This window comes from Citrus sinensis, chromosome 7, assembly GCF_022201045.2.
Source record: "Citrus sinensis cultivar Valencia sweet orange chromosome 7, DVS_A1.0, whole genome shotgun sequence".
Lineage (NCBI taxonomy): Eukaryota > Viridiplantae > Streptophyta > Magnoliopsida > Sapindales > Rutaceae > Citrus > Citrus sinensis.
Window position 1 is genome coordinate 26,671,834 of NC_068562.1, and position 20,130 is coordinate 26,691,963.

At 35.8% G+C, this 20,130-nt stretch overlaps 4 protein-coding genes across 6 annotated transcripts; 1 reads left to right on the forward strand and 3 right to left on the reverse strand.

Moving 5' to 3' along the window:
• Positions 1 to 147: 147 nt before the first annotated feature.
• Positions 148 to 1,061, reverse strand: LOC107175437 (F-box/kelch-repeat protein At3g18720-like). Its single transcript, XM_015526834.1, has 2 exons — positions 639 to 1,061; positions 148 to 573 (listed from the first exon to the last, which is right to left on the reverse strand). Exons 1-2 carry the CDS (start codon positions 1,059 to 1,061, stop codon positions 148 to 150), a joined length of 849 nt encoding a protein of 282 aa, XP_015382320.1.
• A 384-nt stretch (positions 1,062 to 1,445) lies between these two features.
• LOC102626038 (uncharacterized) lies at positions 1,446 to 4,094 on the reverse strand. The gene is made up of 2 exons (XM_006464444.4): positions 3,636 to 4,094; positions 1,446 to 3,102 (listed from the first exon to the last, which is right to left on the reverse strand). Exons 1-2 carry the CDS (start codon positions 3,960 to 3,962, stop codon positions 1,792 to 1,794), a joined length of 1,638 nt encoding a protein of 545 aa, XP_006464507.1. The 5' UTR covers positions 3,963 to 4,094; the 3' UTR covers positions 1,446 to 1,791.
• Positions 4,095 to 4,627: 533 nt separating this feature from the next.
• Positions 4,628 to 7,158, reverse strand: LOC102625755 (protein SLOW GREEN 1, chloroplastic). Its single transcript, XM_006464443.4, has 4 exons — positions 6,399 to 7,158; positions 5,779 to 5,925; positions 5,554 to 5,634; positions 4,628 to 4,971 (listed from the first exon to the last, which is right to left on the reverse strand). Exons 1-4 carry the CDS (start codon positions 7,053 to 7,055, stop codon positions 4,786 to 4,788), a joined length of 1,071 nt encoding a protein of 356 aa, XP_006464506.1. The 5' UTR covers positions 7,056 to 7,158; the 3' UTR covers positions 4,628 to 4,785.
• Positions 7,159 to 7,262: 104 nt separating this feature from the next.
• Positions 7,263 to 19,513, forward strand: LOC102624913 (RNA cytidine acetyltransferase 1-like). Of its 3 annotated transcripts, none has more exons than XM_006464440.3 (26): positions 7,263 to 7,552; positions 7,695 to 7,786; positions 8,285 to 8,456; positions 8,539 to 8,661; positions 9,063 to 9,236; positions 10,075 to 10,185; positions 10,297 to 10,430; positions 10,525 to 10,618; positions 11,550 to 11,648; positions 11,793 to 11,929; positions 12,791 to 12,888; positions 13,614 to 13,737; positions 13,822 to 13,909; positions 13,983 to 14,082; positions 14,182 to 14,234; positions 14,808 to 14,984; positions 15,078 to 15,115; positions 16,405 to 16,498; positions 16,789 to 16,968; positions 17,092 to 17,200; positions 17,303 to 17,375; positions 17,451 to 17,598; positions 18,067 to 18,195; positions 18,400 to 18,525; positions 18,891 to 18,956; positions 19,063 to 19,513. In XM_006464440.3, exons 1-26 carry the CDS (start codon positions 7,448 to 7,450, stop codon positions 19,318 to 19,320), a joined length of 3,102 nt encoding a protein of 1,033 aa, XP_006464503.1. In that variant the 5' UTR covers positions 7,263 to 7,447; the 3' UTR covers positions 19,321 to 19,513. The 3 variants fall into 3 exon arrangements, with proteins under 3 accessions (XP_006464503.1, XP_052300315.1, XP_052300316.1); XM_052444355.1 differs by having other exon boundaries at positions 8,539 to 8,642; positions 9,152 to 9,236; XM_052444356.1 differs by lacking the exons at positions 7,263 to 7,552; positions 7,695 to 7,786; positions 8,285 to 8,456 and having other exon boundaries at positions 9,152 to 9,236.
• The last annotated feature ends 617 nt before the right edge of the window (positions 19,514 to 20,130 follow it).

Genomic DNA, 20,130 nt, shown 5'->3' on the forward strand with positions numbered 1-20,130 from the left:
AGCACGAACTTGAACTTGCATTCTTATATATATATATAAAAAAAAAAAAAAAAAAAAAACTTGAACTTGCATTAAGAACGGAACTTTTTGCTGCTGAAAAGCCTGAAATTAATCTAATTGAATTCAAAAAAGATAATAACTAATTAACTATATCCAAACAGGAGCATGTAGGCTGCTAAATTCTCTGGCATCAAACTCCACAACATCCATGCACTCAACACCTTCATTAAACTTGCTGCAGACTAATTCAGATTGAGGCCCCATTTCAGCAACAAAAATTGTGTTCTGCAAATCTTCATCTAATCCTGAACAAGCACAAGCTCCATGGGGACCAAGAAACAATGTTGCATCTCTCAAGTCCTTCACTTCTTCCCAAGTTGTAGCCTCATGAGCTATAAAATCATCTCCAAATTTAATTTTGTTTACTTTCTCAGGAATCCCGTTACTCCCTTTCTTCACTGCAAAAATTTCTCCGTTATGCTCCACCGGGAACCTGCCCCCAGCTTCCCGAAAGTGCTTCCCGGAAAGCACTCTGTATTCCCAATTCTTGGTGTCAAAAGAACTTATTCTTCCCTGCATGTCCGCACAGTAGAAAACCCCATTCTAGGAAACAACGTTGACAACATAACCAAAGACACCAGAGCCAACAGAATATGATGGCGAGTCCAGGACTTCTCTCTCCCCACGCGCAACACGTCAAAATTGAATTTCCCGTAATAAGGGTCCCTTTCAATGGCGAGCACGGTGCAAGAAGGAGATGTAGGAGCAGTAGAGAAAGTTGCAGCATTGAAGACGGAGCTTCGATAAGGAAGATCAATCCGTCGGCGGGTTAATGGATCGAAGAAGAAGAGAGAAGTCGTTCTTCGCGAAAGCAGAAGTAGCCATCCCAGTCCCGAGGCAAGGCATTGGATTTGGAAGCTGAGTTCTGGAAAATCAACAACTGAGAATGCTTTCTTTAGAGGATCATAAATTGCATTCTTGGTTTCACCGGAGAATTCACCCAAGAAAAACAGCAAAGGCGACGGAGCTTGATCTTGTTGTAGTTGAAAAGGCTGACCCATGGCTGCTGCTTTAAGTGGATGTAAGTCGAGTAACAAAGACAATTTTTGAAGTTTTGGCTGGTTGATGTGCGGGAATGCGATATTCAAAGCCAAAAGAAAGAAGGAAATTTCACCAGAATTTCTTTCCTGATTTGTTTTGTTCTTTTGTATCTTGTTTCCTTTTTTGTTTTGGTTTCCGGATCAGATGTAATTTTTCTAAAAATTTATGGCTGATATTCAAAGTTGAAGATTGTGAAGTTTAAAGACACATGATTAAGCTGCTTATAGACTCCTGTTTGGATTTAGCTATTTGTTAGCATTTTTTCTTCCTTTCGCAAAGAAATTGATCATCCAATTTTAATTCAAAACCTTCAACTATTGATATCAATTGTGTATAACAATGTATTTAAATTGTTTGCAAACTTTATTGATGCAATGGAATTAAATGTCATATACATTCCCTCGTTCCGTCTAAGGTTTGACAAAAAAATAAAAATAATGACACATACATTACAATTTAATTAATTACGTACTGACTTTCATTCATGCATAAATATTTTTCCTTCATAATTTCTATATAGCTTATAATTTCACAGAAAAAGGAGAAAGAAAACGTTGCATATTCAACAATCTGTGTGGAGTAATTTCCTGATCTACTGATCCCACGATCCATCAGGAGCCGATAAATCATTCATCTGATAGCATTAAAATCAAGATTGAGCGAGGCTTTTTGCATATGCAGTGCAGCAGCTTAAGGAAGGTTCAAATTCCGGTCTTTAACATCAATGACAGAATGCAAATTTGAACCGTCTGGAATTCCTAAAGGAGGATCCTTGCATGAACAATTATCAACAGTAAACAGTTCCCATTCTTTAATTCCACACTTTTCCAGAGCAGCAGCTAATCTCCTGGTGTCTGTCTCTTTCGGGAGAGCCCCATCCGGGCTAACGAGCACTGCTCCAGTATAAGACTGGCCTGCTACTCGAGCAGCCCCGTGGTAATGAAACAATCCCCAGCTTAAATCATCGGATACATCAACAATAGTCCAAAACTCATTTGAAACAACCCCATTGTCTAGTACACTGAAGTAAAATGTCCCTGGCATCTTGTTTCTCTTAACTCTATACCTCCGCCTTCTCCAAACCAATTTTCCTTCTAGGGTTTTAACCTGAAAAACGGGCTCATACCAAAAAGATCCTTTTGCCTTTCCCCTGTAAAAAAGCTGATACTGGCATGGAAATTGATCATAAGCTGGGTTTTGTCCAGCCACAACACGCCAACTCCAATCTAGATTCCCCAGCCATCCGACAAAGAGATCTTCAGCAGTTTCATGACACAAGTCTTTTCCTCGAAACTTAACCATTGGAGGCACATGAGGTTTCTCTGGAATGTTAGCATTCAATTCTAGACAATTGTTCTTCTGTAGTACACAGAGTGAAAATGCTTCAAGATTTGGACTTTCATAGGAAGCAATACAACGATAATTACACACTTGATCCACTGGACTGCACTGGTTCAAGCACTGAAGAGCTTTCCTACAGTCAGGATCCAAAAGGCAGTCTAGTATCTGAGGTCCACAGTTCTGTACCATGCAGCTTAGAGTCGAAAAGCCCTTTGATCTCAAGTTCTGTAGTATTGGCACTGGTCGTATATAAGCATTGATTATGACCAACAAACAGAACCTTATATCATCAGTATTTTTCCGGGCCCAAGCCTCAGATATAGTATTGATAACTTCCATAGATTCATTTGCTTTCTTCGGTTGGGAAACACTGATTATTTTGTCGAAAAAGGTACCTTTTGTTTCACTATGAACATAAGATCCTCCTAGTTTGTTTGTCATATCTGGAGAAGAGTCGAAACTGATTATGTTCGGGATGTTTTTGCTGTTGCTCTGAATCCATTTCACTGATTCCTGATTTGTTACGGCAACAGTCACCAAAATTTCTGCATGGCTTAGTTCCCTTTGCAGATTCTTGACTGTTCCTTCATGAGAGCGACTCAGATTGTCAGTGAACACAACCATTTCATATGCTTCATCAACCCATTTTAGTCTTTTCGCCTGCTTACACAAAAGGAAAATAGCATACACGATATAAGCATTCAACAAATTCTACGACCAAAGCAAAGTCCATGAGACAAAACACAAATCTGCAGCATTATAAGCAGGAAAATTTTGAAATCCTCTGGTCAAGGGAGGGAAAAAAATCTAACAAAACTTGAAAGATTTCACAATAATTCAAACTCAATACCCTTTCATGTGCAACATCGTAGGACACATCCAAAGTCACATAAGATGCTTGAAAGCGCTTTTACGTTTAAAAAAAAAAAAAAGCTTGTTTAAGAGTACTTTTATGAGAGACAGCCAATCGAGTGCTTTGCACTTTCTAAGAAGTACTCACAACGTGCTTCCAGAAAAAGTATCGAAGTTTCTGTCTCAAAAAGCACTTTTAATAGGAAGTGCTTTTCGGAGTACGGTTGGGAAAATTATAAACAACACTGAGGCAGAACGACGTCGGATTTGCAACCATATAGAAACATCTATAAACTGAAATAACAAACTAGGCGTAACGCTATCAACTGCCTTTAACTTACCGTGTGAAGCATGACCTCCTGCCACGTGGCGTTATTTAAAGGGCTGACAGAACCTTCACCCACGATGGCCACTATTCTCACCGGCGGGTCAGTTAGCTTCTCAGTCATCGCCCTCTCATTTTTCTCCAAAACCGCGGGCACTTTACTTTTAATACGGAGACAGGTTTCACTTTTCGGTTGAGAAAACAAAGCTACTGGAACGGCGATGTATTTGTGGCGGCGGATGAATGGAGTTGAGCCGGTGGGGGAAATGCTGAACCGGCGGTTTAGTTGGCAAAAACCGCGATTTTGTTTGGTGAAAGGGGGTGTTTCTAGAGACGTGTTCATAATTGTGGTAACAAATGAAGTGGAGGAGGAGCAAGAAGCTTGGGAACGCAAAGAATGTGGGAGCTGAAGCCGTTGGAGAAATAGAACTTAATCGAAGAGTGTCTGGTCTTCAGATGACGTGGTTACTTTATTTTTTCTATTTTAAGATAAAAGCGTAATTGCCTCTTTAGTCCTTTTAGATATAGCTAATTACATAAGTAGTTCTCAATTTTTTTTTTTTATAAAATTCTCTAAAATATAGTTGTCATATGATGATAATCTAGCGACCACTAATACCTATCATACGATGAACATTTAAACACGTGGTGCAGTTCTATATCTACCTATCATACGATGAACATTTAAACACGTGGTGTAGTTTTATATCTTCTTGTGAATAATATTAAAACTATAAAATAATCAAATAGTGCTACATAATATTATCACTTACCAATATTATCACTTACCATAAGATAAATATTGTCGTCCACTGAATCATTACTCTACTATAACATCAAATTAAATTACTCTACCATGAGATTTTGATGTCCATTCAATGTCCAATGCTCATTTTTGTTTGAATTTTAATTGATTATTTGGGGTTCGCCGGGGAAAGAGTGGGAAAAAGGCTAAAACTAGCAGCGGCTGAAATGTTGTGAATTGTGATATTTCTTTGAGACCAATCGTATCAAAAGAGCTTGTATATTGCCCAAAAATTACACTGTACATTACCATCACATAATTTAGCAACTTTTCTCTCTGTTTCTAAAGTTACTAACCTAAAAATATGACAAGCAAGCAGCTAAATCAATAATAAGAGCAAGAAAAGAAAGGAGCTGGTGCTTTATTTCCGGTGTGAGAATGCAGCATCCAAATTCTTCTGAGACCGTTCTCTAGATTTGGTCTTTGCTGTCAAAACCACGTCATCGAGAAATCCTCGTTGTGGAAATTCATCAGGTACAAGGCTCCAATAAATCTCAAACTGTTCTGTAGCCTCCTTCTTTTTATCCAACAAACTGTAGATTATTCCCTGCCACAAATTTCAACGACTGGTTATTCAGTAAAGACTTCAGAAACAAAATATTATTTCATTTCAATGCGATCACAAATCCCTATATGAGCTATTGCAGATAGCAATTTCCTAAAATGTGTTAATTTTGCCACAAAATCTGTATATGAATTACAAAAGAAATCTATTTTGGCCTTTTAGCATGTCCTATGTGAAAACCATACATTTCAGTGGTAGTCTAAATTGATTTACCAACCCTCTTTCCTGCCAATTTATAAATTCAACAGAACTTTTATCCGAGGGAACCAACACCAGGTATGCATAAGGCCTCCCGTCTCCAAAAATTACATGGACACAAATTCCAAGTGTCAATGATTCAAGTTGTCAGAGTATCAACAATCAACATTATCAGTTGTTACAGGCCATCGGAGAAATAATAACCCAAGATCCCCTAAGTTCTACTGCTATGCCACTAGGCTTATACTTACTGGTCCAACCCCACAAACTTTCCACCCTAAGCTAAATTTAGAAAGGATTCATTTTGACAGAAGCAGGTAACAGATAGCAAATTTCTGCAGAAGGTATATTGTTAAAGAACTTTACCTGGCAAAGATAAGGCCGAAAATCTCGAGGATTTTCTTTTACCAGATCTTGAAATTTCTTCAGCCCCTCCTCCAACTCCCCCTGCAAGAAGTATGGCAACGAATGAGAAGAATTTAGATTATCTGACCAAAGGTTTACATTCATACTGAATGCAAGAACAATTGATTGCAATGGTTTCAATTGGTGAATATATGAACTTATAGCAAGAATTTCTTAAGAAGTCACCTCTACAACATGCATTTGTGCAATTAAAATTCTTATGTTCCTCTCTTCAGTGACTCTTTTTTCACGCTGAGCAACTTCTAGAGCCTTTGATAGCATCTGAAAGACAGCTGGGCCTTCATGGTTTTTGTGCATCACCAATGCCAGACCCTGCATAAAGAGCACACTTAAGTTAGTAGCTGTTAGCACAGAAAGGAAACAAATGGGTATGAATTTCATTCATGTCATTGTCCACCAGGCAACTGGGGCAACAGCAATCTTCAACTGAAAGCCAATTGTTGATGGATTGAACATAATATTTGTTCACTATAAATTAAGCATACCCACAAGATAAGAAGATAGTTTCAGTTATCTTCTAGCTCAGAGCTAAACATTACAAAGATAGGAATGAAACCACTTCACTCAAAAGTCAACCATCAGCTTGAATCTATGGGTGATCCGAGGATGCATGCTCACATATACGAATCATTCATTTAGAAGAGTGACTGAATTTGCAAAGTCATACTTACATACCTTCCCAAGTCCTATGCAAACAGGCAAAGCATAGCATACGCACGGCACAATAACACAAAAAACAACCAACAATGAAAAAAACAATAAAAAAGAGAAAGTAAGAATCATACATGCAGAGCTCTAAGCAAAAGAGGCCTCTCCTTCAAGATATCCTTGAACAATCTCTTTGCAGTACTCAGCTTCCCCATCAACTCGTAACAAAGCGCTTGTAAAAGCTTCCACTCAACCTCATTCGGCTCGATATCAATCAACCTCTTCACAAACTCTAAAGCTTCCTTATTTCTCCCTCTCCTCATATTCCCTTGCATAACCACCTTCAAAGCCTCAACATTTCTTGGCTCTTTCTCTAAAAGCTTCTCAAACATCTCTTCCACTTCACTTTTCCCCATCAGGGCATCTCTCTTTTCTTTCAGATTCTCACTAGCCCTCATTTTACCTGGAAGTGCCACACTTGGCCTAAGGTTAGAACCAAAACTCCCCAAGAAAATTACAGACCCAGCAAGAAAAATGACTGCTTTTTCTTTCAAAACTTTCATAATTTTGTTCTCAGGTGAGAGAGATGAACGCGGTATCTTAGCAATGTGGGATTGGGACAAGTTTGTGATGAACAAAGAGTGAAATTTTTGTTTTTGGGTTTGTTGAAATGAGAGAGTGTGATGCTTTTGCTTGTTGGGTGAGCTTAAGAATGATGATTTGTTAGGGTCTGGGAGTACGGGGCGGTCATAATTTGAGTGCAAGTGAAGAGAAAATGTTTTGATTGAACTCATTTTGAAGATGAATTAGGTTATCAGTTACATGGGGAGTGATCAGGGTAAATGATTGGGCTCTCCACAGAAGAAAGTGCGAGGGTTTAACCTGTTGAAGAAATTGGGTTTTTGTCTGAAGATGGCAAAGTTGAAACTGCGTCGTTTCATTCTACCTACTTTTAATTTTTAATTTTTTTTTTAAAGAACGGTACCATTTTACCCTTCGTACTGATAATTGACCAAACTAGTTTGTTTTCCCGGGTGCCTGCCTCGTTATTCCAAAAACCCTAGTTAAACCCTAAAATCAGAGCAGGCGCAGAGACTGACTCAATAACACAAGCGTTTGCTTAATTATTGCTATTATTGTTATAATTTTGATAAGAAACATTATCCATTGATACTATAACAAGAAGATGAGGAAGAAAGTGGACGAACGCATCAGAACTCTGATCGAAAATGGCGTCAAGCAACGACACCGTTCCATGTTCGTCATAATCGGCGACAAGTCTCGCGACCAGGTACGCTTTTTTATAATTCTTTTTTCAATTATAAATTTTAAGCTTTTATTTTTTTTAAAGGTTATAAAATGTGATAACTTTGAGTTAGATTTAATAACTGTGTTTGCTTTTATGTTGTTTCGTGCCATGTTGTGTTATGCAGATTGTGAATCTTCACTATATGCAGAGCAAAGCGGTGGTCAAATCTCGGCCTACTGTTTTGTGGTGCTACAAAGATAAACTGGAGCTCAGCAGGTCTTATTTTTAAGTTCAATTCATATTTTCTGTATTTAAAATTTTAATAATTATAATCTATATTACACAAATTTTTAGGTGCATTTGGGGGATTGGGAGTGCTTTCAATACAAATAATTTTTTTTTGGTTTTCCGAATAGCGAAAACAGTTTTATGTTTGTTTTGTAGTGTTTTTATGAAATTTACAAAAGCAGCTTTTCGATAGAAAAGTAACTTCTTATGCTTTCCTGTAAGTACTTCGGAGGTGGTATTTTGGAAAGTGGGTTTCTGTCAAAAATGCATTTAAACAATTGATCAGTGCTATCGCAAAAAATTCTCCAAAAGTAATCTCAGGTGTTCCCTTATACCGAAACAAGACTCTGTTTAGTAGCCAAAATAGCGAAAACCAAAAGAGAGAAAAGAGATATAGTTGGTTTTGGATTTTTATGTTGCATTTGTTGATTCATACCCTAGAATTTTTGTGTGTGAAACAATTACAAAGTGATTACAATTATACAGTCACAAGAAAAAGCGTCAAAAGCAGATAAAGAAGTTAATGCAGAGAGGACTGCTCGATCCTGAGAAAGTCGATCCTTTTCAACTTTTTCTTGAAACTGGAGGATTGACACATTGCTTGTACAAGGATAGTGAAAGGATTCTTGGTAATACATTTGGAATGTGCGTATTACAGGTAAAGCTCTGTAGATGCTTGTTGCTTTAACAAATTTTGCTGACTCATAATCTTATAAGATCTTCATGTGATTTGATTTTAGGATTTTGAGGCGTTGACACCAAATCTACTGGCTAGAACGATAGAAACAGTGGAGGGTGGTGGATTAATTGTATTGTTGCTTCGATCTCTTTCCTCTTTAACCAGGTTATGTACGATGGTCATGGTATGAATCATTCGCACTTTTTAATTGATTTTGACATTCTCCATTAGGAATTCAGAAAATGTAGCACCTGGCTTAGGTTAGCTATATTTTTATGCTGGTCACTTCATTGATCTGCTTGTATATAAAAATAATTATTCCTGAATGCTCGTCTTCGTGCTTTATAATTTCACGACAACTTTGTGGATGCTATCTAGTTGAGATGATAAAATCTCTTGTGTTGAAGACGAGGATTTGGGTTTGAACCCCACTTCACATGGGTGAGGAGGGGATTGGGTTGCCACTAGGCTAAACAATATATATATATATATTCACAATGACTTTCAGTAATTATTGTACTATTGATTTTCATACTTCACACATATTATCACTATGGAGACTTATAGAAAGCTTGCTGATGTCAGGATGTTCATGAGAGATTTCGTACTGAATCCCATTCTGAAGCTGCTGGACGTTTTAATGAACGTTTTCTATTATCACTTGCATCTTGCAGAGCATGTGTGGTTATGGATGATGAGCTGAATGTTTTACCAATTTCATCTCATATAAGGTCAATTACTGCTGTTCCAGTTAAAGAGGTAATCTATGGCAGGACTGTTTTGGTGGTTGACTATGATGAAACTTTTTTAGTGTCATAATACTTTGAATTGTACTCCATCTGGGATAAGGCTGTAAAAGAGCTTATCTCGAGTTGCACTATGTTGTTTGAATGTGTGTGTGTGTGTGTGTTTTTAAACACAGATTGAACTTGAGGCTGCAATTAATCTCAGACATAGCTCAAATCAGTTTTCAACTTTGGTTTGTTGAAGTCTGAACCTTCTCACTGCTCAAACCTGTTTGTGAGCTTAGTGGCTATATCACATAAACAAATCTTATGTCTCATTTCAAATTCCTATGTTTTAACTATAATATTGCATGTTTATGACAATATGCCGTGTTATAGAGTTTATAAATGGTTATGTATGTTGTATTATTCGTTATGAATATAAGATATATTTCAGTTTTTAATAAATTTCATTTATTTCAAATGGTAAAATATATATATATATATATGTAGTACACTCATTAACAAATCAAAGAACTTTGGGACTGTTCTTCCCTGTTTGATATTTTAATCAACCATAGATTTCTGTTTGAGCTTGATTAACCAGCGATAAAGTATCTTAAAGAGCTAAACTTTAGCTGTACTGGGAAGCTTGATGCATAGTTTATTTTCCCTATCCACATATTATTTCTTGGGATGTGTAAAGAATTTTGCTGCATGCCTTATAATTGTGGGAATTAAAATGAAGTTTGTGTATTGTGTTTGTTAACCAGGGACTGTTTTGTCGTGTGTTGGTTCATTGGTTTTTGACTTTCAAATGTTCTTGTGCTTTTATGTAACTTTTTTCTTTATCTTCTGTTTGGTGCTTGAAGGACTCTGAAGGGCTTTCAGAAGCAGAACGGGACTTGAAGGATTTGAAAGAGCAACTGTGTGATGATTTTCCCGTTGGTCCTTTGATTAAGAAATGTAGTACCCTGGATCAGGTAGAGAATGATTGGCATGTATCAATATTTTTTATTCTTCCTGTGTGGATGACTATTATCTCAATAATACTTTGTTTATGATTTGAGATCATATCTTCGTGTTTGAAATAGGGTAAAGCTGTCATTACATTTCTTGATGCAATTTTGGATAAAACTCTACGTAGTACAGTGGCTTTGCTTGCTGCTCGTGGCCGTGGGAAGTCGGCTGCACTTGGTTTAGCAATTGCTGGGGCTATTGCTGCTGGGTAATCTGCTGAACATATACAATTAATTGTTTTCCTTTTCTTGTTTTGACTTTGACCTTTGGTAGATTCTGATGGAAGAAATATATCCTGGTAGGTATTCAAATATTTTTGTGACTGCGCCCAGTCCTGAGAACTTAAAAACATTATTCGAATTTGTTTGCAAAGGTTTCAATGCAATTGAATATAAGGTAAAGTTGTACCCTCTCCCTTGGTGCATTTTCTTTTATATGATTCTTAAAAATAAGTCCTTTGCATCCTACTCACGCTATGCTCTTCTTGTTGTACTTTTCCCATAAATGGGGGAATTAGACTAAACGCCATTGAGTTGCTTGTTCTCAGTGAACATCAAGTTTGCACCATGTGAAAAGCTTTATTTATTTGACTTCTTAGGTTTTTTAGGAAACTGAAAGGATGTATATTGCATGAAATGAAAAAGAAGGTGAAAATCAAGTGTTGGGAATATGTTTAAGTATTACCGGACACTTTTCTTTTCTGGCTTGGTTGTTGGGATCTAATTCTAATGAGATTGGAGATATTTCAATTTTTCACCCAATCTAACTAGGAGCTGTACTTTCTTTGATCCATTGCTGTTTGTCTCTTAATTTTCTCTGGTTTTGCTGTTTTGCTCATCCACACCAGCTGTAGTTTTTCGCTTTCATTTATAATATGGTGTCTGTTTCTTACCAAATCACATTAAAAGAATAACATTAGTAGTACCAAAACTGCTCTTTACTCACTTCCAGATTCATTGAATAAGTTGTAGTTATGCAGGGTAGTTGCTGGCCCATTCTTGTGATCTGTTTCATTGAAATTTTTTAATTTCAATTAGTTTTGCAGTAGGCATATTGATTATATAATACAGTTGTTATGTTGAATTTCAAGTGATTGTGCATGAAGTGATTCATTGTCTACTGAGTTCTTTTATAAGATTTAGTTAGATATTGACAACATAATACAGTTGTTATGTTGAATTTCATGTGATTGTGCATGAAGTGATTCATTGTCTACTGAGTTCTTTTATAAGATTTAGTTAGATATTCACAGCACAATTGTCGTGCTATTTTGTTTGTTTTCTGAATCCTTTTTGTATTTATTCTAATTCTTAATCTTTATTCTCAGGAACACATTGATTATGATATAGTTAGAAGTTCTAATCCTGATCTCAGGAAACCAATTGTGAGAATCAATATCTACAGGCAGCACAGACAAACAATTCAGGTTTAATAAAAATGCATACGTATTTTTGTTTTGTATTAGATGATGTTTTCCTGTGATATACTGCTTGAATATCATAACTGTTGTGTTAGAATAATTCTAATGTGTGCTTAAATTGCTGACATATTCATTCTTCATGACTTACAGTATATGGAGCCACATGAACATGAAAAGCTTGCCCAAGTTGAGCTTCTAGTGATTGATGAAGCTGCAGCTATTCCCTTGCCTGTTGTCAGATCCTTGCTTGGTCCTTATCTTGTCTTCCTTTCATCTACAGTAAATGGGTATGAAATTTTTGTGATAATCTTGTGAAACAATTAATTGAGTCTAATGAACAAGTTACTATAAGTTTTGAGTGTACTATATAATTCCACGGTCATGGGATAAATAATCATTTGGATGTCTTTGGTTTTGTTTATCTCATGTTCATGGGACTAAATTCTCTGTCATAGTTTAAATTTAAATTACGGAGTAAAAATGTAAATATGAATTTTATAACTGGTCATTAAATAGTCAATATGATAACTAATAACATTAATGCCTCTAGGAGGTTTCTCATGCCCATCTGAACTTTTGAAAAAAAGCTAATGATATAAATTTAAAATTAGTGATATAAATAATTATTAATATAAAATTACACATTTTTGAGTTTATGATAGGTAAAATATTCATCAATATTCTTTCAAAAAAAAATCATCGATGTTTAATATTTTATTTAAATTGTTATTCAGTTAGTTCTTAAATTATCTTTATTAGTGGCTAATATAAACTTTTAATTGATAATATAAAAATATTTTAATTTGACTTTCATTTAAATTAGTTTTGATTAGTTCTATCGTATTATTCATCTTGCATTCATATCCAATCCAATAGTAAACCAAACACAAGATAATACTATATTAGTCGTTTCCTATATTATCCAATCCTGTTTGGCTAGCCATACACATCCTAATGCATTGACTTTAGCTTACCTTTGCGTTCCTGTGATGCAAATTCTTGGTCAATTTTCTCCCTTGAGAATGTTCAGTACTGTCTCCTAGTTCAGGAGCCAAAATCTTGGTTTGATTTAATTCTTTTTTTGATGGGTGGTTCAATTTAATTCTGACATTAGGTTTTTCATTTGTTTCTTATTCTTGCCCTAAAAGCTATGAAGGAACTGGCCGATCATTGTCGTTGAAACTTCTGCACCAATTGGAACAGCAAAGCCATATGCCTGCAAAGGGTGTCGAGGGTTCTGCTCACGGTATATTTGAGCTTTAGTTAGCTTTTTTAGCTCTATGGCTAAATTGATGCACATGGAGTATGGACCTTTAAAGATGCATTTTTAGAATAAAAGATAGCAGTTTCACCACGTCATAGATGTTATACAGAGGAGCTTCCGAGCATGGAACCAGACTTAACTTATTCATTATGTTTGTTTGGCTGTCCAACAATTCATGTTGGTTGTGTTAGATGAACCAAATTAATGCACCTCTTCTCCCTAACTCCCATCCAATAAGTAAATAAAGAGAATTCCTTTGTCAAATTGATAATTTCTATGTACCATCTTTTTTTTTAATAATAAAAAAAAAACCCTGTGAGATTTTTTTTTTTTTTTGGGGGTGTTTTAAACTCAGCAAAGATTTCAAATCAGATCCTAAAATGTGAGGAATGATCTTTGTTATGTAATTTTATTTTCTTATTTGCTTTGTAATGTATAAAGCATGGTCATGGCACATGTTTATAGTTTCTTGACAATTGTTGTATACTATGTTGTGATACATATGAAGGCTGTGCTATACTAGTTAACAATATGATATTTATAATAAACTTTCTTTTGTTTCTTATCAATACATAAAGATTACAGCCTGCCATAAGGTTTGCAAGAAACCTTTCCAGCTTGGGTATATTTTGCCAACATGTATTCAAATGTTACCCTTTTTTTCCTTGATCTAAATTTGTTGAGTTTTCAATTGTGCTTAAATGCAGGATGCCTTTTCAAAAAGATAGAACTTAGTGAATCTATTAGATATGCCCCTGGAGATCCGATAGAGTCTTGGCTTAACGGGTTGCTTTGCCTGGATGTTATGAATTCCATACCCCATATCAACAGGTTTGGCTTGGATTGTTTATGATCTGTCTTAAATCAAAAACGCATTTTCATTATCTTTATTGATTCCTCTCTCTTGACATTTAGGTTACCTCCTCCCAGTGAGTGTGATCTTTACTATGTTAATCGAGATACACTATTTTCTTACCATAAAGAAAGCGAGTTATTTTTGCAGGTAATTACCTTATACTTAAATGTTTATTTTGTTTTAACATAAAATTGGCACTTATATCTCTTATTATTTGCAGCGGATGATGGCACTATATGTTTCTTCTCACTATAAAAATTCACCCAATGATCTACAATTAATGGCCGATGCTCCAGCTCACCATTTGTTTGTGTTACTTGGTATATCACCTTTTTTCCCTTTTTCTTTTTTCTTTTTGTTCTTAGTTGTTTCATTTACCTTTCCAACCTGAGGTTCTCATCCTAACTGGCTGTTCACAGGTCCTGTTGATGAGTCAAAAAATCAACTTCCTGATATCCTCTGTGTCATCCAGGTTTGCAACTCTTACATCACAAAACAGATTAATTATCCCTGCCTAGTGTCATGCTGTAATTTTGCCAACTAAACTGTAGTGTGTGGGGTTCTCTGATCCAAGTGCATATCTTTAAGAAAATTGGCTTTACAACAAAATGAGTGTAAAAGCAGGAAAAGTGAAATAGGAAAAAATATGGTATCAAGTTTCACATATGTATGAAATTGAATTATTTATATCTTGTTGCCTGTTTTCCCTGCCTAGTGTCATGCTGTAATTTTGCCAACTAAACTGCTGTCAAGTATTCAAGTCTGTCAGTTTGTGTGGGTATCAGCAATGCTCTTGAGCTTTCTACTACTTTTTAAATTCAGAGTGGCTGTCTTTAAAACCATAGAAGTGTCGTTAGCAAATTTCCCTTGTCAAAAGTTCTGCGTTTCCCTTTTTATAAATAAGTTATGCTGGGACAGCTTCTAGAAGACCTTTAACTAGCAACTTTCCATGATTGTCATGTACACATGTGTTACATATACATCCATGTATATCAGTATACATGCATGTATGAATGAATATGTTTATGTATGCAACTTTTTACAGGTCTGTCTTGAAGGGCAGATTTCTCGAAGATCTGTACTTAAAAGTTTCAGCGAGGGACACCAACCCTCTGGGGACCAAATACCATGGAAATTCTCTGAGCAATTCAGGGATGCAGTTTTTCCAAGTCTTTCAGGTGCTCGCATCGTACGCATTGCCACCCATCCAAGTGCAATGAGGGTAATTTTCTGTTTCATGGATACTTTTGGTTTTGATTTTACTTGCAGGCTCCTGTCAAGCTATTTTACTTTGTTTAATATGTGGCCATTGCAGCTTGGATATGGTTCTACTGCTGTGGAACTCTTAACAAGGTACATGCATTTTTCACTTTTTGTTCATTTTATTACTCTTCTAGATAAATCACTGAACTCGCACTAGGATGCATAAGTGTTGCGGAGAATCTGATGAGTATGTTCACCCTATGTACATGATAAGAAAGGGAGAAACTTTATTCTTTTTGTCATCCTTGGTCATATTTTTGGTACTTTCTGCTTATCTGTGTCATGCTTTTTTTCCTTGTGATGGATTATAACAATTGATGAGGCCAATATTCTTACAAGAGTAATGATACATCTAGGAACTTTTTGTACGAGTTATTTGTACAAACTGATGTGGTATCATATGACTGGTTTAATCAAGACATCACTTGGTCCGCAGGATCTATTTTTTTTATTTTATATATTCATTCAACCAATCATGTATTTCTACATCGGTTGTACAAAAATAATTTGTAGCCATAACATTACTCTTCTAAACAAGGATACTGACTAGCAAGCTAAGATTTAATCACCATGAGTTCATTAAATTGGGTTGTCTGTCAAGTGTCCCAGCCTGAAAATTGATACCAGTTTACTGGGGAGATTTGGTGGAATTTGGAGCAGGAGTGATGGATTTCAACTTTAAAAACATACATTTATTATATTTTGGGTTCTAATAATCCCCTGAAATAGGAGGAAGGAAAATGAAGAACCATAAAATATTCATTCCAGGTGTCTGTTTATACGTTATATGTTTCATAAGACCTGACAGATGTAGAACATGCATAAAACATCATCCATTACTCATTTGCAAGTGATATTTGGAAAATGATTCAAACAGAAAAAAGGTGCAGTGTCCCTAGAGGTGTCGTATATGGTGGCAAATATTGCATTTGCATGGTGTGTAGTGCCATCTTTAAATGTTTTCAGTTACTGCTGTGCTTATTGTTTGTGAAAAATTGTTAATGTCTAAATTAAATGTGGTTTGTTAGGTTCACAGGTTTTCTTTTCCCATTAATATTTGTCGATCTTATTCACTGCTATTAAGTCATGAAGAATTCTGTGTGTTTAATGTAAGGGAAATTGGTCCATTGCACCACCACATCTGAAAGGGGGAAAACAATTAATGACCTGAGAATTTGAACTGCAGTTATTTCTGGAATATGAAATGACTTGGGGAGAGCTATTTCGTGTTAATTTGTTACATGATAAGACATCCAATTTTTTTGGGGTACATATTACAATCAAAATAAGAAATTACTGTTATTTGTATTAATATGATCAAAACAATTTAATTTCAAAACTGTTTTGGAGGGAGCCATTTACAAGTATAGTGTCCACAGGTACTATGAAGGACAGTTGACAACGTTTTCTGAAATAGACGTCGAAGATACTGTGGAGACTCCAGAAGTTAGAGTTACAGAAGCTGCAAAAAAGGTTCACTTAGAGAACCAGCTTCATACTCCATTTTACAATTTTTTTTATTTTAAATAAAGCTTTGAGAGCTGATTCTTTGTTCAAACCGCTATTTACCCACATTCATTTGTTGGCCGATCATCTGATAAATCTTGAAATAAAATGGCGGTCAACAGACCATAAGCATCTGATTGGCTTCAGCTATTAGTATTATGTCTTTTGGGTTTGAATTAGTGTTCTGGCATTTTCTTTTGGTATTTATGTTAGCAGTATATCTGAATTTTCTGGCCTTGTACACACTGTGCTTGCAGGTTTCATTGCTTGAAGAAAATATAAAGCCTAAGACGAATCTCCCTCCTTTGCTAGTACATCTTCGTGAACGGCAGCCAGAGAAGCTCAATTACATTGGTGTCTCCTTCGGGCTTACATTAGACCTTTTCCGCTTTTGGAGGAAGCATAAATTTGCTCCGTTCTATGTTTCCCAGAATGCAGTTAAGATGCTCCTTTTACCACTCTTTTTTTCTTTTCTCTTGGCCTCTCGCTTTACAGTGCTACTTGGTTTGGAACTTTGGATGTTTAGTGTGGAATTTGACTTTTCTTGTTTTCCTTCAAAGAATGCGGTAACTGGTGAACATACATGTATGGTCTTGAAACCATTACATAGTGAAGATATCGAAGTCAATGAATCTGATGAATGGGGCTTTTTTGGTCCATTCTACCGAGGTGAGGCCACTTTTGACAATGATGTTTTCTTCGTCTGTATATTTTTCTTTTCTCGGTTGGTATCCTCAGTACCTAGCTTTATATTTTGCTTCTTGCCCCTAGATTTCAAACAAAGATTCTTTTGGCTGCTCGTGCAACACAAGTTACAGAGAATGGACTATAAGCTTCTAATGAGGTTAGGATTATATCTTTACCCTCTTCAAATTAGTTTTGGTTGTGAAGTATTCTCATTCCAATCTTAATTTTCCAGTGTTTTGGACCCTAAAATCAACTTTAAAGAACTGGACCCAAGACAGGACAACTCAGATAAATTTTTGAAGTCATTGACTGGTGTTTTTTCAGCAAATGATATCCTGCGGCTGAAAGATTATACAAATGGTCTTATTGAGCATTATGCAGTAAGATCTCTTAGATGACAATTATGTATTTGTTTTGGAATTGTTCATAAAACGACACACGTCATATTGATACATGATAAATAAAATGGCATCTGCACTTAAATAATCTACTGAACTGCTCGATCAAAACATTTCCTTGAGGACCTCAACCTTTGGATTTGGTTTTCCTTACAATTTTTGTTAGTGACACAGTTTGGATTATATGGCTATGGCATCAGTACTTGTAGGATATAAAGCCCATTTAATAAGAAACTGGTTCTTTATTTCCTATTATTGTTATGAAACTACAGATTAAAGATCTTGCAAAAGTTTAACTGATGGTCTGATGCAATCAATCACTAAAGTTCAAATTAGCAGTAACATGTTGTCTTTGCTGTTTAGTTCCAGCAGTGAGAAATTTAAAAGTGTTGGCTCTCTTTTAGTTCTAGATTATGACTCTGGGGCCCTTATTTTATCATCTTTTTCCAGATCCTAGACCTTGTTCCAAGACTGGCACATCTATATTTTCAAGAGAAGCTTCCAGTTACACTTTCATATGTTCAGGCTGCTGTACTGCTTTACATTGGCATGCTGGGACAAGACATCTCATGCATTCAGGTTTGCTTTCACCAGACTCTTGGAATAACTCTGTGCACATAGACAACCGTTTGCTTGCATCATGTAACATTATGAATCAGTTTTCTCACCTTCTTGAGAACCTTATGCATTCATACTGACGTCCCACTGGTTGTCCTGGTGTCTATTTTATTATGTATAATGTTTAGACATTGATTGATACTTAATTGAACTTCCGTATTTCAGGACCAAATGAAGCTAGAAGCTGATCGGATTTTTGTGCTATTCAGAAAGGTCATGACAAAACTTACTGACTACTTATATGAAATTTCTTCAGAGGAGATTAAAACAGCTCCTCCTAGACTGAAAGAAGTAAGTTGAGCGGCCACCTTGTCACTATTGCCTTTACAGTAGATTGATGTTTGGGCTTATTGTACTTTCTCCTGGTTTGGCACATCGATTAAGGAAAATCTGAAGTGAAAAGCTTCACTGGGAATTATGTAAGGTTGTTTGAGTTGTGACTAGTGGATCTGTCAGTATATTTAGTCAAAATCAATGACTATCCCAATCGCATAAACCTGAAAGGTACTTAGAAAATTGTGGGTTAATTGTGTCTATAGGAAAAAGTATAGAATCCTTATATTTAGAATCAAGATTTGTTGCGTTTTTCTTCTTTGAAATGCTTTAGTCATTAATAATTCAGCACCCTTACTGAGACTTTTTAAAATTGCTTTCAGGGAGCATTTGAACCTCACAATATCTCTTTGGATGAGGATCTGAATGATGGTGCAGAGCAATTTGAGGTGAGCTCTTCACTCTGTGGCCTTTGTTTCTTTTCCTTATTTTCTTTCCTCAAGCTCTCTCTTTGTCCATTCCAAACCAAATCCACTGATGAGACGCCATCTGTAGGAGGGAATGAAAACGAAGATGGAAGGACTGTTAAATCCCGAGCTTCTTCAACAGTATGCCATTGTTGACAAGAATGCCGATTTAGAGAAGGCTTTACAAAGTGGTGGTGGAAAGATTGCCGCTGGGGGGGTTATAAGTGTGAAATCCAGCAAGAGTAAAATTGACAAGCCCGCAAAGCACAAAGAGAGTCACCAAAGTGGGAAAAAGCGAAACAAAGATGTAAGCGGCTCCAAATCAAATAAAAAGCGTAAATCTTAGTTATAGACTAGACGCACAAAAGATTGAATTAGTTGGTTATTTTTGTTGTTCTACTAACTAAACTTAGAATATCAATCGATATGTGCAATTTTGCCCTCGGTTTACTGTAATCTGTGTAATTTTCCTTCAACAAGTGAATAACATGCTGGCGGCTGCTTTTAGATTAGAAGAAAATGTTTGATTTTTTATTCAATTTTTGGTTTATTATTATTATGTTGCAGCTATAAAATATAAATAAGGCTTGGGTTCAATCTGGCAGTGGTACGTAATAGTGCTTCTTTTTATATATATATATAATTACATTCTAGACTTTCTAGTACGACGAGAGGGGTTAGATTTGAATTTACTCAAATAAATTGATGTACTTGAATTTACCTTACAACCTATTGAAAACATCAAGATAAAATGTTTTTCATCAATCCAAGGCTTCTTTTTTAGAACGATAAATGTGAGTGTATGGATGTTTTCAATCGGTTAAGGGATTTGAAATATATCAATCTATAAAGGGGTAAACTGAAATTTAAAATTTAGACGTTTAATTGTGATCCTCACCTTCTTGGTTAATAAGAGAATGTGTTATTCAATTTCTATTGATAATAAAATCTTAAAATAAAGAACATTCACACTAACAGCACGCTATTAAAGTTTTAAGTAAATGAGCTCCATACAAAACGTTCCGGGATAATAAGCTTATGATACGTTTTATAAATTGGGGAAGCTCCATTTCTCATATCCTATAAATGAATGAGCCTCATTTATAAAGCATACATATAAAGGCAGCATGGCAATAAGCATCGAGATCCACCAATC

Coding starts and splice junctions, on each gene's coding strand:
- LOC107175437 (XM_015526834.1), bottom strand. CDS start 1,061: ATGGGTCAGCCTTTTCAACTACAACAAGATCAAGCTCCGTCGCCTTTG. Junction 574..638: donor ATCATATTCTGTTGGCTCTG/GTGTCTTTGGTT, acceptor GCGGACATGCAG/GGAAGAATAAGTTCTTTTGA.
- LOC102626038 (XM_006464444.4), bottom strand. CDS start 3,962: ATGAACACGTCTCTAGAAACACCCCCTTTCACCAAACAAAATCGCGGT. Junction 3,103..3,635: donor AGGAGGTCATGCTTCACACG/GTAAGTTAAAGG, acceptor TTGTGTAAGCAG/GCGAAAAGACTAAAATGGGT.
- LOC102625755 (XM_006464443.4), bottom strand. CDS start 7,055: ATGAGTTCAATCAAAACATTTTCTCTTCACTTGCACTCAAATTATGAC. Junction 5,926..6,398: donor TTTTGCTTAGAGCTCTGCAT/GTATGATTCTTA, acceptor CTCTTTATGCAG/GGTCTGGCATTGGTGATGCA. Junction 4,972..5,553: donor TTCGGCCTTATCTTTGCCAG/GTAAAGTTCTTT, acceptor AATTTGTGGCAG/GGAATAATCTACAGTTTGTT.
- LOC102624913 (XM_006464440.3), top strand. CDS start 7,448: ATGAGGAAGAAAGTGGACGAACGCATCAGAACTCTGATCGAAAATGGC. Junction 8,457..8,538: donor TTGGAATGTGCGTATTACAG/GTAAAGCTCTGT, acceptor ATTTGATTTTAG/GATTTTGAGGCGTTGACACC. Junction 17,599..18,066: donor GTCTTATTGAGCATTATGCA/GTAAGATCTCTT, acceptor ATCTTTTTCCAG/ATCCTAGACCTTGTTCCAAG.